The 17,573-nt window shown below is 39.6% G+C and overlaps 1 protein-coding gene across 2 annotated transcripts; it reads left to right on the forward strand.

The window, feature by feature from the left end:
• Positions 1-15,382, forward strand: gch1 (GTP cyclohydrolase 1). 2 transcript variants are annotated; one of them, XM_053510369.1, is made up of 7 exons: positions 1-58; positions 365-774; positions 4,507-4,616; positions 8,520-8,575; positions 12,899-12,930; positions 13,995-14,079; positions 14,309-15,382. In XM_053510369.1, the coding sequence occupies exons 2-7, from the start codon at positions 396-398 to the stop codon at positions 14,433-14,435; spliced, it is 789 nt and encodes a 262-aa protein (XP_053366344.1). In that variant the 5' UTR covers positions 1-58; positions 365-395; the 3' UTR covers positions 14,436-15,382. The 2 variants fall into 2 exon arrangements, with proteins under 2 accessions (XP_053366344.1, XP_053366343.1); XM_053510368.1 differs by having other exon boundaries at positions 1-41.
• The last annotated feature ends 2,191 nt before the right edge of the window (positions 15,383-17,573 follow it).

Raw genomic sequence — 17,573 nt, forward strand, 5'->3', positions numbered from 1 at the left:
TGGGAGAGAGCAGAGGAGTGAGGAGCAGAAACTTCACACCAGTGAGAGCTTTGGATAGGTTTAAACCTTTTCTTTATTATTATTATCATCATTATTATAGTATTAGTATAAAAAGAAAAATATAGATTCATGTAGATATTAAATGACTATAATCAAACCAATTATAATTTAATAAAGCTCTTATATACAAAGCTTGTCTAATTATTACAATCATATTTAAGACTCTTAAAGTGAAACTTTTCAGAGCTCTTACATGATTACTGTTTTAATTATTGCTTGTATTAATACCTGTTTTTAAAATGTTATACGTTACATTAAAGCAAATCTTGAGTCTAATTAACACCACAATTGTCTATACACTTAGGGAGACGGCTTAGAGATCCGCACTTTCTACAATGGAGCGCTCCAAACCGAGTCAAATAGAAAGTGAAGCCTCGTCCAGCAACGACACGGCCCTCAACGGGATTTTGGACGGCATGGAGAAGATGCCCATGTGGAACGGTGCATCTAAAGAGACACCCAAAGGTGAGAAACCAACGGGTAAGAGCAGCAACTCCCGTGCTTCGTGTTCGTCCGTGATGGAGAGCTGGAAGGAAGAGCGCACCAGGAGTCTGGAAGATAACGAGATGAGTCTGCCGAGCATCGTCGCCGCATACACCACCATCCTCAGGGGTCTGGGAGAAGATCCGCAGAGACAAGGCCTGCTGAAGACGCCTTACCGGGCGGCCACGGCCATGCAGTTCTTCACCAAGGGATATCAGGAGAAAATCATAGGTGAGTTCTGATGACAAGTACGCAGGTACGCAAGTTCGCATTTGGTCCTGGAAAACTCCTGGCACTTTTCTGACACACCCAATTTACCATACTGTAGGATGGGCTGGGAGTGCATCAAAGATGTTGGGACAGGGTGTAGGGAGGAGGAGGAGGAGGTCAAACGAATAGTTAGATCGCTCAAGCAGGTGGTCTTGATGGAGAACCTGTTTCTAGACCAGAACGTGAATGTCGAGAACAGAAAAGGGACCGCAATGGGAAGTTATATCAGTGGAAGATTATTTATAAAAGCAGAATGAAAAAAAATAATAATAATGTAGGTGTTATAAACAAAATGCTTATAATCAACTCAGTTACTGATTTGGTGAACAACGCATTTGAACATCCAAACAAACGCCAGTGAACTTACAATAAGCAACACATGCAGAGGAAGACAACTTAATCCCACTCAGGGTGTTAACTCAGTACCGTTAGTTTCATTGGACTGTTTTTCTTTTTTCCAGGTTTGTCGAAGGGTTCAAAGCAAACATTTTGCATACAAAGTTCAAGTTTCCCTTTGATTCGATTAAACTTTAGAATATCTTTCCTTAAACCGGTAAAAGCACATTAACTGAATTAATAGCAAATCATTAATTCATTCGTGGGTCACACAGCAAGCCACATTGTATGTGAAATGATTACTTTATACCATACAAAACTGATAATCACCAAACACTACAGAACCACAGACGGTCTCTTATTGCATGTTGATTCCATTTTTAACATCTTGAGCCCATTTCCAGTGATGTGTAAACTATGAATGTATGTTGTGTGTGTGTGTGTGTGTACTTACGCTCATAACTGCATTTTATGACAATATGTGTAATAAAGCAAGAAAGGTATACGTGGGTAAACAGTATGCATTTATTACAGCTTCATTAAAGGCAGTTGTTGCAGAATACATTTTATAAAACGAACCTGGAAGCCGCACTGAAACAGGTTTCTGATTTAAAAGAAATGATCCGGGTGATGTTCCTCATTCCATTTACATTTACTATAAAAAGCTTTTACTGTCCAGAGCCACACCTTTTTTTTTTTGGTTATTTCCTTCAATGAAAACCAGTTTCCTTGAAGTGCACGTGTACTTTCTTTTATAAAGCATATTCACCCGTTAAAGTGTGTTCCCGTATTTCAGAACGATGGTATCAAACAGATGAAATGTGAGGAGTCTCACCTTATTGTCTTTGGTATTTTTGGACTAATAATGCTGTTGTGCTCCTGTACTGTGAGTGGTGGAAAGAGGGAGCTGCCCCTCTTTTTTTTTTCTTTTTTTTTACCCCCATACACACACACATCTGGTCCTGGTTTGGATCACACTTTAGAGCCCTCATTTATAAAGAATATTGGCATGGTTTCCTGTCCTTAAGCCGGCATGTGCAAGCTCTCTGCCGAGTTCAGTGCCCCCGGTGAACTTTACCCTGGTGAAGAGAAACGACACGGCACACCCGATATCAGCGTTATCACATCGACATAACGCTATAGAGGAGTGCCCTGAAAAACGCTTACATCAGGAGGGTTGCGACGAGCTGGACGTTGGTCTTCTTGCTTGCGATTGGTTGGAACGCTCCCACCCCGTTTCAGATTGTGTGCTCCCTGTGTTTATTTGATGGCTGGTTTAATTAATGAGATCAGCTCAGGTGGTAGAGCTCATTGTGTTGCAGGAGGTGTGCAGTAAGTTGTTATAACACAAGCTTTGATTTTAAATGGAAAGCAGCAGCATGAGAGCCAGCAAAGTTTGATCAATGAAGTATTAATGTCGTATTGATCAAGTTTGTTTAACCCCTAAAACTCGAGGGTACCGGCAGCACAGCTTCGGTCAATGATCAGTCATAGTCTGTGATTACAAATAATCAGATTTACTTGTATTATAAACGTGCAATGTTGGAATAAAGAAATTCATGACAAACTGGTTAGAGGATACAGTTTACACACTTTAATAATATTTATAACATTCAACGTATGGTAAATAAAATAAAATCTCTCGAATGGGACCGGCACTGCACACAGTGGGTCTGTAGTACAGGGTGTGGCAACCCACCGACGGCGGGGCGCCAACCCGGATCCTCAGATCAGAGAAATTAAGTTAATTAACTAAGTTTGAATGTTTTCTTGTAAAAATGGTTCCCTTCGAAGGAAGCCCAAGCACACAACTTTGCATTTATTCCATTAAAGCTTCCTCCCTCCCTCTCTCTCTCTCCCTCTCTCCCTCTCTCTCTCTCTCTATCTGATATTTTTGTCTCCTGTCTGTCATTAATGTATTCTTTCTTTTCTTAGTCTTTGTTTCTTTCCTTTCTTTCTTCTATCTATCTATCTATCTATCTATCTGATATTTTTGTCTTCTGTGTGTCATTAATGTGTTCTTTCGTTTTCCTTAATTGGATTCTCAAATGTTCATTAATTTGTTCTTTCTTCTATCTATCTATCTATCTATCTGATATTTTGTCTGTCAATAATGTATTCTTTCTTTCTTTTCTTAGTCTTTGTTTCTTTCCTTCTTTCCTTTCTTCCTTTTTCTATCTATCTATCTATCTATCTATCTATCTATCTATCTATCTATCCATCTATCTATCTATTTTTTCCTTTTTTCTGTCTGTCATTACTTTGTTCTTTCTTGGTCTTTTTTCTTCCTCTCTGTCTTTCATTTAACTTTCTTTCCCATCTGTCCATCTGTCCATCTTTCTTTCTAAACACAGATACTGGATATGTTTCACTGTAATGACCCTCTGCGCTCGGTCTCTCCAGGCCGTGGGTGAAGCGGCATCACGTTTTTTGTTTGCCGCGTGCGTCAGTGACGTCTGGCACACGACGGAGCGATTGCGTCCTTTATTCCAGGGTTCGAGCAGCTGAGCCGCTCGTTGACATCTCCCCCAAATTTAAAGGGTATCCATGGCAACTCCTTTTCTTTTGCCTGTGTGTTTGCGCTGGTGCACGAGGCCGTTTAGTGCGTGTAATTGAGTGTGTGCTGTTTGTGGGGATGAGAGCGGGGCTGAGGGACGGCTCTGGTCTGACGCTGATTTGATTTCCTGTTCTTTTGAGTGTGTGTGTGTCTGTGTGTGTGTTAGGAGGTGTCATTGAACAGCTGTTGCCCTCAGGTTGAGTTTGACTAAGCGGCTGTATTCTATATCAATGAAAAGTTGCTGTGTTAAACAAACACAAACACACACACACACACACACAGACACACAAAACCACTAGAAGTGAGCCTGGATGGCTATTAATTAAAATGATATAAAGGAAAAAAATAATTTAATACAACTTAAAATAAAACAGTAGATATGTTAATAGTCTCCTGACCCTGAGTGAGATCAGAAGTATAGCAGCGTAAATAACAAAACAAAAATAATATTTTCGGGAAAGGTTTTGTGGGATACGATCAGACCTGGGTGTTGTGGCTTTAATAATAAAATTTGCACTTTATTGGACGCTTTTGATCAGATCCCTGATAAGCAGCTCTGACTCACTGACGGAGCGAGAGCCGCGCTGCGGAGCGCCGGGCCCCGCGGCCGTGTTTCCCCTCGGCTGAGAGATAGCCAGACAGGAAATGAAAAAGCCTGCGAGAGACGTCTTGTTATGGACAGATAAAGCAGGACGTGTTTGCACAGCGATGTGACGTAGGAGATGTGCCAGGAGAGGAGAGTGATGATTATGAGGTGTGTGTGTGTGTGTGTGTGAATCATGTCGAATTCATGTTTGCAGATGTCCTGAATGATGCCATTTTTGACGAAGACCACGATGAGATGGTGATCGTGAAGGACATCGACATGTTCTCCATGTGCGAGCACCACCTCGTCCCCATCTTCGGCAAAGTAAGAACCTGATGTCCTGCGTGTCTTTGTCCTCCGAGAGCTAAAACACAACAAGAGGAGAGCCCTGTCCTCCGTACACTCATTATTATTATTATTATTATTATTATTATTATTACTATTGATCCATTTCATAGGAAAAAAAATCTTTAATTTCTTTTCTGTTTTTACTGTGTCGCTCTTTTTTTTGCTCTCTGTTATTTGTCTTTGATTGGTTTTATCTGTTGTGTTTTCTTTTATTGCATGCTGTCTTATTTCTCTAATTATTTCTTTGTTACTTTGTTTGCTACGCACTTTTTCCCTCCGTCTATTTGAGTTATTTATTTTTCTTCCTTTCTGTCTCTTATTCCTTTTTCCTGCTCACGTTTTTTATATTTTTTCTCGAGGAAATACCCAACATCGTGCTGCTTCTATTACTGATGGATTTATCCCTATTTAGTTCACTTCAATATCATCGATCCACCGTCAAACTCTTCAAACACAGGAAACATACAGAATAAACACACAATCATGTCATACACATTGTAGAAACTGAATATACTGTAAATACGCACAACTAAATAAACCCTGTTTGCTGAATGCACACACTCAACCAGGAACAAGTCTACTTGGAGAAAAAAAAAATCTATAAATCAGGCAGTGATATTTCCATTTAAATCTCTTTTCATATAAACAACTCCTTCGCGTGTATCCTCGGCAGAAACAGTTCCTATTATAATTGTTAGTACAATGCATATCAATATAAAGATTTTCACGAAATAAAACAAATAAATAATGAATCTAACAAAAACACATAAAAGAATGACAAACATTATGGGAAAACATTATTTGTGTGATATTATTATTATGTGTTTTTTATATATATATATATATATATATATATATATATCATATATTATTTATGAACCGCAAAAAAGACACCCATTAACGAAGATTTAAACTTATAAAACAGCCCTTTGGCATGTAATTATCCTGTGTATTAATTATTACACTCGGGTCAAATGTTCCAAGCATTTTTTTGTTTACATTTTTTTGTATGCCAAAATATTAGAATATTTCCTAAGATTATGGCCTTGTTCACACGGGCGTTAAAATCGAGTGTTTTTCTTGCGTTCGTAGCGTCTGTGTTTTCTACACATAGGAGTCAATGAGAGTGTTCACACGGGCTTTGGTGACGTGCATTTTAAAAAAACTTTGCATGCAGCTTTTTCTTGGCGTTCAAAACCCAACGAACGCAAGGAAACCACTTCTAGTTCGTTTTCTTCGCGTTCATTTTGCGCTTCGGAGGACCAGATATATCCCATGATCCTACATGATACACATAGGGAAATTCGGAAAAGGGCAAAATAAAATAAAATTATGGTTGAAAACCTATACGGAAATTTTCGCATTTCTTTATATACCACAAAAAAAAATTTCTTTAATCCGACGTTGTGCGGTCAGAGAGTGAACCCGGTAGCGGCGGGCTTCCATATCCAGTTCCTGACACACTGCCCCCACAGGTCAACACACAAACTACAATCTGAGCTGCAGGCTGACGTTAGACAGAGACAAACGAACGCCGGTGTAGAAGTCAATCAGTCGCCACTACAAAACACAACATAAACGTCTAGGACAAGTTCGTTTATCCAAAAACCTAACGCCCGTGTGAACAAGGTCTTAAACAGATCCAAAAAGCATTCACAGTAGAGAAATGTCCCCTAGTAACAAATCACTGCATCAGTGTGGCACGGCATGGAGCTGATCTGCCTGTGGTGGCAAAGACCAGGTGGCTTTGATAGCAGCCTTCAGCTCGTCTGTATTGTTGTTTTAGTTGTTTCTCATCTCGTCATCAAGGCAAATTTTTACTTCCATCTGAAAAGAGGACTTTGGATAACTGAGCAATGGTCCAGGTCTTTTCCTCCTTAGCCCAGTCAAGACACTTCAACTAACATTAGGAAAGCAACAGTTGTAGCCCATTTCCTGAGGATGTCTGCACGTGGTGGCTCTTGAAGCACTGACTCCAGCCTCACTCCGCTTCATGTAAAGATCTCCTCAGCTCTTAAATCGGCTTTGCTTGAAACTTTTGAAGGTTCATTGTTTACGTCCCTTCCAGTCAACTGTCCATGGATGTGATTCGATACATCAGTCTATAAACAGCCGACTGTTTAAGCGCTGACCTTCTGCGGCTTACTCTTCTTGTGGAGGACGTCAGTGATCGTCTTCTGGCCAACTGTAGAGTCCGCAGTCTTCCTCATGCGTGTACTGACCTATGAGATATGCTCAATATTTATACCGTATGAATCGTGATTTAACAAACTCTTAAACTGTGAGTTGAACCTAAAGCGAAAAGGTGTGAAATATTTCTCTTTACATGTCTCGACTCGACTCGAATATTTCCACAAATTTATGTCAGATGCACTTGTATTAGTGGTGGCAAATCTGCCGAATGTTTATCTTTTAATAATCTGCGTACGTCAAGTTCAGTTCCCTCCGTGTTATTTACATTAAACTAGTTCACCTCAAACTACGAAAACTAGTCTACTTGAAATTTATGTGTAAGGAAAATGCACGTATCTTACTCTTTCTTTCCTGTGAACTTGTTTACGTTTGTACAGTTTACACCCAGTACTGTACACAAGTATATTTGAATGAAATATACCTTTAGTTAATAAATACAAACTAAACTAAAAGTGTGCGTACTTAAAGTTCAGAAATTCACGCCCTACACTTATTTTTGGTATAAGAGTTTATTCTTTTTATTTTCTCTCTTTTTTGCTAGGACAGAAAAATGCAGCTTTTCACGTTACTGTGAAGCTTTGAAGCGTAAAACTTTCCATCTGAAACACATTCCAGTCTCAGAAACACCGTAAGCGTTAAACGTGTTAACGACATCAGCTTCCAAACACTCGCGTGATTTAGGCGATCGTCTACATGTGCAGGGCCGCACCACCCCGCAGGGGGGCGAGGTAGGCATGGGGTGGCACCGCCCCCCCCCCCCCCCCTTATTAATATGCTTACCCCCCCCCCAACACACACACACACACACACACACACACACAAGAGAGCAATAATTAAGAGACTCGGTGAGACGCGGGGAAAGTCCTACGCACGCTGCATACCGTGAGCGAGACACACCAGACTGGCCACGCCCCCTCCGGTACAGCAGCTGTGTGTCACCTAACACAAAGAGATGCAGCCGAGGATCTGTCCGCGTGCGGGCGGCTCATGATGACAGGAGTCAGTCACGCATACACACACACACACACACACACATCAACACAGTCAGGTGTGCTCTCACGGTTCAGATCACTTACACACTCCACACTCTCCTCTTTTTGCCTTTTATTTAATTTTATAGCTGTAATATTTATTTTTTCATTTAAATTGTTTTTACAAAACCAGTAGTTAACTGTGTGTGTGTGTGTGTGTGTGTGTGTGTGTGTGTGCTGCCATTTCTCCTGCTCAGCTTCCTCAAATTGTTGCTGACATTTCAGTGGAGCTTCTGCTCAAAGCCTGAGGGCGAGAGAGCTTATAAACCCCCTCTCTCCCCCTCTCTCTCTCTCCCTCTCCCTCTCTCCCCCTCTCTCTCTCTCTCATTTTTAACCTTTACTGCTTTCGCTTTTTCTCTCACATCTTTTTCTCTGTGCTCCCTTTTTTTTTACCTCTTTTTTACTCTCTTCTTTATACATTTCCTTTCTGTCTTCGCTCTCTCTGCATCCCTTGCTCTTTCTCTCCGCCTTAATCAGAAACCGATGAAATGGATTTATCTCTTCAGCAGCGACTCTCAGGGAAAGTTCACGCTCAGTGAAATGTCACGCGTTTGCGTCTCCGTCGCTGCCGTGTGTGGAAGGAAAAAAAAAAAACACACACACGGGACGCAATTCTGTGTATGAAAACATCTGTGTTGTGTTTCGCCTCCTGCAGGTCCACATCGGCTACCTGCCTAACAAGAGGGTGCTCGGCCTCAGCAAACTGGCCAGGTGTGTAAACGTACAAGCACACACACACACACACACACACACACACAGATAAAGATTAAGATTAAGATATTCTAGCGTCATTATGAATGATACACACTCATACAAATAGTTTACACAGAACTTCCATGATTTTATAAGCCTGTGATTTGTTTAAAGCTCAGACTCGTGACGCCACAACGCCACCCTGACCCTCACGCCGGAGTAGCCCCGCCCCCTCGCAAAATATATCTCCCAGCTGAGTATTAAGCCGTATTGCATCAGCCATCTTGGGATCAAACACATGATTGAAAGTGAAACAAAGCTGCAGTGTGTGTGTGTGTGTGTGTGTGTTTTCATATTAATGTTCCTGAGAGCATGAAACAGTAAGCAGTATAATGAAGCCTATTAAAGCAGGCCGTGGTCACTAGAGCGAAGCTGCCTAATCTGTACATCCCAGCTTTCTTTGTGCGTGTATGAGTGTGTGTATGTGTGAGCGTGTGTGTGTGAGTGTGTGTAGCAGATTAAGATTAATACGATTAACTCCAGTGCGTAAGAGAGCAGACTGATCCTCTCTGACCCTAATCCCTGAGGCTTTTTTTTTTCTTACAACACACACACACACACATCATCATCATCATCATCATCATCCCCACTGCACGTGCAACAGGTTTACTTAAGAGAGATGTGTGTATGTTCTTCTGCTCATGCACACACTCACATGCTCAAGATCACTGGAACGTTATTAGAGTCCCAGAGTGTTGTGTTGATACAGGAGGGGGAACGTGATGTTCACTTGCTTCCTAATACTGTATATCCCACCCACTTCCAGGTGCGAAACTGTTGCGGTATGTGTGTGTATATACAGTGAGGTCAATAAGTATTTGATCACCCTGTGATTTTGCAAGTTCTCTTACTTAGAAATCTATTTATTTGTGAATTACTGTGTCAAATAAGTATTTGATCACTTGCTTATCAGCCAGATTTCTGCTACACTCTGCTCATGATTCTAAATTAGTAGCACCTGTTTGAGGTCGTTAGCTGTCATAAAGACACCTGTGCACCCCACAATCAGCCAAAGTCTAAGTAGCAACATGGGCGAAACCAAAGAGCTGTCAAAAGACACAAGAGACAAAATTGTAGACCTTCACAAAACTGGAAAGGACTCTGGGGCAATTGCCAAGCGACTTGGTGAAAAAAGAACAACTGTCTTAGAATTTCAGGATCTATTTCAGAAAATGGAAGAGGCTAATGATGAATGTCAATGTCCCTCGGACTAGGGCCCCATGGAAGATCTTTCCTCTTGGGGTATCAATGATGCAAAATATGGTGAAGAATCAGCCCAGAACTACACGGGTGGAGCTGGTCAATGCCGTGTAGAGAGCTGGGACCATCGTTTCCAAGGCTACCATCAGTAATACACTAAGACGTCATGGTTTAAAATCTTGCATCGCACAGAAGTTTCACCTGCTTAAGTCAGCCCATGTACAGGCCCGTCTGAAGTTTGCCAGGGTCCATGTGGATGATCCAGAGGAGCCATGGGAGAAAGTCCTGTGGTCAGATGAGATCAAAGTAGAACTTTTTGGTCTTAACTTCATTCGCCGTGTTTGGAGGAAGAGGAATGATGAGTATCATTACAATAATACCATACCTACAGTGAAGCATGGGGCTGGAAGCATCATGCTCTGGGGGTGTTTCTCTGCACAGGGGACAGGACGACTGCACTGTATTAAGAAGAGAATGAATGTATTGTGTAATATTGGGCAAAAACCTCCTTCCCTCAGTCAAAGCATTAAAGATGGGTCGTGGCTGGGTCTTCCAACATGACAATGACCCAAAGCACACAGCCAGGAAAACCAAGGAGTGGCTCTGTAAGAAGCATATCAAGGTTCTGGAGTGGCCTAGCCAGTCTCCAGACCTAAATCCATCAGAAAGTCTTTAGAGGGAGCTAAAACTCCGTGTTGCTCAGCGATTGCCCCGAAACCTGACAGATCTAGAGAAGATCTGTATGGAGGAGTGGGCCAAAATCCCTCCTGCAGTGTATGCAAACCTGGTGAAGAACTACAGGAACCAATTGACTTCTGTAATTGTTAACAAAGGCTTCTGTACCAAATATTTAACATTTTTCGACTCAAGTGATCAAATACTTAATTATTTGACACAGTAATTCACAAATAAATTGTTCAAAAATCATACAATGTGATTTCCGGATTCTTGTTAGATTCTGTCTCTCACAATGGAAATGCACCTATGTTGAAAATTGTAGACCCCTCCATGATTTCTAAGTAAAAGAACTTGCAAAATCACAGGGTGATCAAATACTTATTGACCTCACTGTATACACACACACACACACACATATATGTTAGGGCAGGTAATATTAATGCATGTGGTTAATCTTAGAATTTTCATTAGATTTGACCCTAATGGCTTCCCATAATTGCAGTGCGGTTACCCCACTGTGTGTAAAAACGTCACGTTTAACGCGGATAATAAGGTGACTAAGAAAACATCTCCTGGTGTGCTGAGCAGCAAGTTTCATTATGAAAAGCTTCTAGATCAAAGTTTGGATAAAAAAAACAAAAACAAAGGTGTGTACGTGAGTATCCTTTAAAGGGAATTATTTTTACAAGGATACATTATTCTTAAATAGTATTCTTGAAAATGTATTCTTGGGAGTGGCGGCTTAGACAGCTACCATAAGGCTCTAGGCTGTTGCTTTTTGGGTCTAAGGTTCGAGCCCCGCTGCTGATATTTTATAATAATAATAATAATAATTCGGAGATCGCTCTCACAGCCAGAGGTCTAGAACTCCGCCGTTGCCGGTTCCCAAGTGCCGGATGAGAAAGGAGAAGGGTTGGGCGTTGGGCTAGTAACCCGCCCCGGGAAAAACAACTGCTACGGAAACATCGAAAGTCCTCTACAATGGAGAACTCTCATTGCCCTATGCACCGATCGGTGCTGGTGGCCTTAAGGATTAAGGATATATATAAATAAATTATATATTTATATATATTATATATACAGTGAAACCTCGGATTGCGAGTAACGCGGTTTGCGAGTGTTCCGCAAGACGAGGAAATATTTTTAATAAATTTTGACTCGAAAAAAAGTCTTGGTTTACGAGTACCGAGTATCATGTATCACGCATGCAATTCTTGTTTGATGCCGAGTGTCACGTGATCACAACTGAGCCAACGGTTTTTCTCTCTCTTGCGCTGCGGAGTTGTGGGTAATCGTCTCCCCTGCTGGGTCTTAGTGCACGTCTCTTACTGGTATAATCAACATCCGTGTACGTGTGTACTGTTTTCCATAACACTGTGACCACGTGTGTGTGCGTAAAACATATTTTATTTTTTGTTTGTAAGCGCCTGTGTACTGTGTTTCTTATAACACACGTGTGTGCGCGCATGTTAAGCAAAAGAAAGTATCATTAGAAGGTTAAAAATCAATTTTCTTCCTCTCTGTTGTTGTGTGTGCGTGCGCGTAATTTGACACCATGCCGGGTCACAGACTCTCTCACCTAGTGTGTGTTTGTGTGTGTGAAGAATCCCCCTTTCTGCTTTACACACACACAAACACACACACACTCTCTGCTCTACACAGAAACACTGCTCTGTCTGATTCTTTTCAAAGGTAACGTGCAGGTTCATTTGTTTTTGTTTTACTTTACAGCAGTGATTTCGTTAGTATGCGCTTACACGAGTGTCATTAGTGATGTTCCTTGCTAATTTTCCCGACAAAACAGTCTTTCCGTTAATATGTGTTTATGTGAAATTTAAATAAGAAAGGAGAAAGGTTTACTGTGTAAGAAAGTCTCATTAGAAGGTTAAAAATCCATTTTCTCCCTCACTCTCTTTTATGAGGCTCTTGTGTGGGCGCGCGTAATTTGACACCGTGCCGGTTTACACACTCTCTCTCGGGACAGGAGGGGCTTCACACACACGCATACACACACACACACACACACACACACACACAGCGCCTGCACACATGAATGGAAACACTAATCTGTCGGAATTTATTTTTAAATACATTTTAGTAAAGTGCAGTTTAGTAAAGTGCAGTTTAATTTGTTTTATTTTTACTTTATATTTTGTGTTAATTATTTTCATGTATTTATTTTTTTGGGCTGTGGAACGAATAGTTTAAATTTCAATTATGTCTTATAGGAAAATTTAATTTGGTTTACGAGTGTTTTGGAATTCGAGCCCGCTTCCAGAACGAATTATGCTCGTAATCCGAGGTTCCACTGTTTTTTTTTTTTGGTAGTTGTTGTTGTTGTTTGTTTGTTTTTTTAAAACACACACTAACCTACGTGATTGTTTCTCTGTGTTGTCATTGCAGGATTGTTGAGATCTACAGCAGGAGGTTGCAAGGTAACTGTCTTCTCGTTACCCTGTGAATGTGTTTTCGCATGTTCTTTGAACTCTTTCAAATCTTTTTTTCCCAGAGTACTTTTTTTTTGTTCAGATTACTTTTACTTTTTTTCTTTTTCTTTTTCTCCCTTTCTGTATTTCTATTTTTCTTGTTTTATCTTTCGATCAATTTTCCTTCTTTCTGCCTTTCTGTCATTATATATAACTTTTTTCTTTCATTCTTTCTTATCAAACTTCATTTGTTCATTTTTCTCATCCTGTTGATCATCTTCAGGCATTCTGTCATCACCATCTCACCTTTTCATGTCTCTTGTCTATGAATCATAAGCGACACACACAGGGGTCGCGATCAGTCACCTCACATCAGTGTTGTCCGTCATCCGGCATCACACTTTTCCTCTGTCTGCAGCTCCTCCCAAGTGTTTATGGGAATTTAATAAAAACCTTCACAGAACATTTATTAGAAAGTGCTGATGTGCATGTGCTGTTGCGATTTTCTAATAATATATTTTTTTAATGCTGGTGGTCACATGGCTATTCCTTTTTTCCTTTTGCTCCTCTCTTTATTTTCTGTTGCCCCTTTTATTTTTACTCCTTTTCTCTTTTCAGTAGGAATGCACGATTTGATACAAAAAAAAATCCCATTGTAATTATTTTATTGTGATATAACCTGCAATATTTAAATATTAAACATACCATTTATCGAGGCTAACGGGTAATGACGACAAAAATTATTTTATTGAGAAGGTGTTTGCTACCTCAAAAAAATGATATATACTATATATACTTTAAATAAATATATTAGTTAATATAAATAACTGACAACTTATCTTAACTTCCTGACCACACGCAGGGTTTGGGATTAAGTAATGGCACTGGTCCATTTAGCGAATTTGTATGCGATTAATTGTGTAGCACCACTTTTACGTTTGGTGTGTGTTTGTGTATGTGTGTGTGTTCTGTCTCAGATGTTAATGCCCAGGTTTGCATTAATGATGTTTCACATAGAGACCTGGAAAACATCTGTATCATTTCATTGTTTTTTTTTCTCTTTTTTCGCTCAGTTCAGGAACGTCTCACCAAACAGATCGCCGTCGCCATCACCGAGGCTCTGCAGCCCTCCGGAGTCGGAGTGGTCGTCGAGGCAACGTACGATCGCCTTTACACACTGTACACATTTTGGTGCTAAGTTTAAACTCTTGCTTAAAAATGTCCAGTTCAAGAGATGAGCTGATGACCTTATTAACCTGCTTTATACTGATATTTTACCTTCAATTTGTCACTTTTAAAGTGTATAAAGTTTAAATACTGTGTGTTGTACAGGAAACCTTCAAAGTGTCTTATTCATATTTGTGTTGTCTCTCTCTCTCTCTCTCAGTCACATGTGCATGGTGATGCGAGGTGTACAGAAGATGAACAGTAAAACAGTGACTAGCACCATGCTTGGCGTTTTTCGCGAGGACCCCAAAACCAGAGACGAGTTCCTCACGCTGATCCGGAGCTGAGACGAGCCACACGTGTAGATCAGACGCCCTTCTCAGACACGTCCATCAGTCATCATCATCTTGTTGCGATATCGGCCTTTTGATGTGTGTATGTGTGTGTGTGTGTGTTCACTCGAACCGAGACTTTGAGAGTTTTTATTACCATTTCTAAATGATAAAATCAGCTGTAGGTCCATGGATTTTAATTCTAGTATAGCCAATTGTTTTATTGTTGAAACAAGATCGTGTTTTATTATTATTATGATAATAATAATGCATTTTGAATCAGTTACATATATTGAATCATTTGGCAAATGCATTTATCCAAAGCCACTTAGGAATAATCCAGTCCAAGCACAGAAATGAGATGATGAGGGTTTAACCATCAGTCAGTAACACAACACTGACCTGCTGGCAGTCCTGGGATTATTTTAAACATAACCACGACTGTACATTATTTATATTCGCACATGCACGATCTGATCTGTTCTGCATTAAAGCTGCAGTGTGCAACATTTCCCCATGGAAATAGTGACATGAGTAAAAAAATTTCATTGAGTACAGAAAACTAATGTACTTACTGTATGTTGGTTTAAGTCACCCAGGAGACCCTAAAATAGTACGTTCTGTTGGGTTGGATTTCATGATTCTGGTCTTTGCTTCCCCCATAACGAGGTGGTTAAGCTTGTCATCATGAAACGAATTCATACAACATGGAAGCACAATGCATTTTACTAAAAAAACAAAAACAAAAAAAGAACATTTCTGTGCCATTTGCTTGCAGTAACGTTATAAAACCAGAGAGGTCTCCAGATCCCTAAAGATTACCTACTGCAGTTTTACCCGACAGCATCGTGCACATGCAGACGAGCTGAAAGAGAAATCAAACCACAAACCATTTCACTTACTGACCAGGAGTTAGGTTTTCTCCTCCTCTTATCTACTGTATGTTTGATGTAAAAAAAAACAAAAAATTAAAGTTTAATGTTCAAGTGAGAGGAAAGTTATAAATTGTAGGTGATAGTATTCCCAAACCATACATTTAATTTTAAAACATTAAAAAGATCGTTATAACAATAAACAGATAAATCAAATACAGTACCACCAGTAGTTTAAACTAAAACCCTGTTTGTGACAGTAGTGGGGACTGGAAGATTCTGATTGGTTACAATGTATAGATGCTGTGTTTCTGATCAAAGGTTATAGACTTTGAACTTATGGAGGTTAGTGAGTCTTACTGTGTTAAACATACTGTAGGCAACTTAGAGAGTTAAATTGGGTTAAACTTATAAAAGCTGTGTTTCTGATTGGTTTAAACTGATTAGTTTGGGCTAAACGATTGGTTTAAATTAATTGAGATTGAAGATTTAGATTTTTTTTTTTTCCAACTGATGAAGGTTTGAGATTTTGACTGTGTTGAACATAGACACTATGTTTCTGATGTTTGTAATTAGAAGATTCTGATTGGTTGAAATTGATGGAGGTTTGAGATTCTGATTGGTTGAAGCTATTAGAGATCGGCGATGTTTTGACCATGTTAAACAACGAAACGGTGTTCCTAACGATTGGTTGAAACTGATAGATGTGACTTTTCTTCTTTTAATTTAATGGCCTAAAAGAATAACTTTCAATTAAGACTTTTACATAAAAGAAAACAAACTCATTTTAATTGTAACCACGGATCAGTGTATTCATACAGTGCTGTAATCTTGGTCCGTTGTCAGTGTGAGGTGTGTAGTTCAGTCATCATCCAAACTGTATTAACTCTGTGTAACTGATGAACTTCAAACATCTGTATCGAAGGCCATCAGTGTTCTTTATACCTCTGATACAATCATCTTCTTCTTCTTTTTGTTGTAGTTGAGATGTAGATCTCAGCTTTGGTTGGAATGTTGAGAAATGTGCACTTTGGTATCACAGCATCGGTGAGAGAACTATTTTATGTATGGATGGAAAAGAAACGCTTAAAAGTAACTCAAATGTTTATATGCATATAAAATGTTACATAACACTATTATATAATAGGGAAATGATATTAACTCATCAGTACATATCAGGTTTAAGTAAAATACTGTATTAGGGCATTTTTATTATCTAAAAGTCATTTATTGTGTTTTTTTTATTATTTAGTCAGAAGACTGGATATAGAATTTTTTGAAATCGTGTGTCTGTTTCTGTTTGTGTGTGTGTGTGTGTTTAACGTAAATGTAAGTTAGAAGGTGAGCTCTTAGCATTAGCGCTCCAGCATCGTTCACGTGGCCTTCTTCACCGGGACGCGCCCAGTCCTGTACACATTTCAGTGTTCATTTACAACAAACTCATGTTAAGTTAATAAGAAAATAAATTATATCTTTGAAAGTCACCCGTTACCATGTTTATTATTTTTTTTTATTCCTCTACTTATACTTGGAACCTATAGTTTTTATTATCATTCTTATTGTTGTTGTTTTAAGGAAACCAAAGAGGAATTCTCCAAGTAAATCTCCAAGGAATGGATTCCAGTTTGGTCTTCTGCAGTCCCAGCTTTTGACATACTCCTGTTTCTGACATGCTTTTCTGCTCATCAACAATGTAAAGTGTGGCTGATTATTAACTCATGAATCTGTCTGTTTTCTTTATTGACCTCGCTCATCTAGAAAAGTGTTTCCCCTGTAGAACCGATACGTACGCAGGTGTGTTCCTATTTAAGTGGCTAGTAGTCATAATTGTTCATTTTGTATTGAAAAAAACTTTTCTTAACGTCATATTTAAAGAAGAAGAAGCTCAGATCTACACGAGAAGACTTAAACAGAACCCAGGAGAACTTAAAGCCTTCAACAGTATGCAACACTGTAATATCTACTTCTCAAAAAAAAAAAAAAAAAAAAAAAGAACGCTGGAAACTGTTGATGCATTAATCGTTAATCGTTTAATTCTCTTTTAGTTCTTACGGCAAGCGAAGTCCACTTATTGAACGCCGTCATTTCCAGGCGTATCAAAGCTTTCTTTTATCTCACATCCATGGCACCACCACATGCTTCTGATTAGTCTAGAGATCAGAGCGAAAACAGCATGAGGCTCTGCAAACCAACAACACATTGCAGTGTTCATAATTAATCTGATGCAAATTATAATTGGTCCATAGTTACAGATTAAAGATGGGTTGGTTTTTGTTGATGC

The sequence above is a fragment of the Clarias gariepinus genome, chromosome 13, assembly GCF_024256425.1.
Source record: "Clarias gariepinus isolate MV-2021 ecotype Netherlands chromosome 13, CGAR_prim_01v2, whole genome shotgun sequence".
Taxonomy (NCBI): domain Eukaryota; kingdom Metazoa; phylum Chordata; class Actinopteri; order Siluriformes; family Clariidae; genus Clarias; species Clarias gariepinus.

Coding starts and splice junctions, on each gene's coding strand:
- gch1 (XM_053510369.1), top strand. CDS start 396: ATGGAGCGCTCCAAACCGAGTCAAATAGAAAGTGAAGCCTCGTCCAGC. Junction 4,617..8,519: donor TCGTCCCCATCTTCGGCAAA/GTAAGAACCTGA, acceptor CGCCTCCTGCAG/GTCCACATCGGCTACCTGCC. Junction 14,080..14,308: donor GGAGTGGTCGTCGAGGCAAC/GTACGATCGCCT, acceptor TCTCTCTCTCAG/TCACATGTGCATGGTGATGC.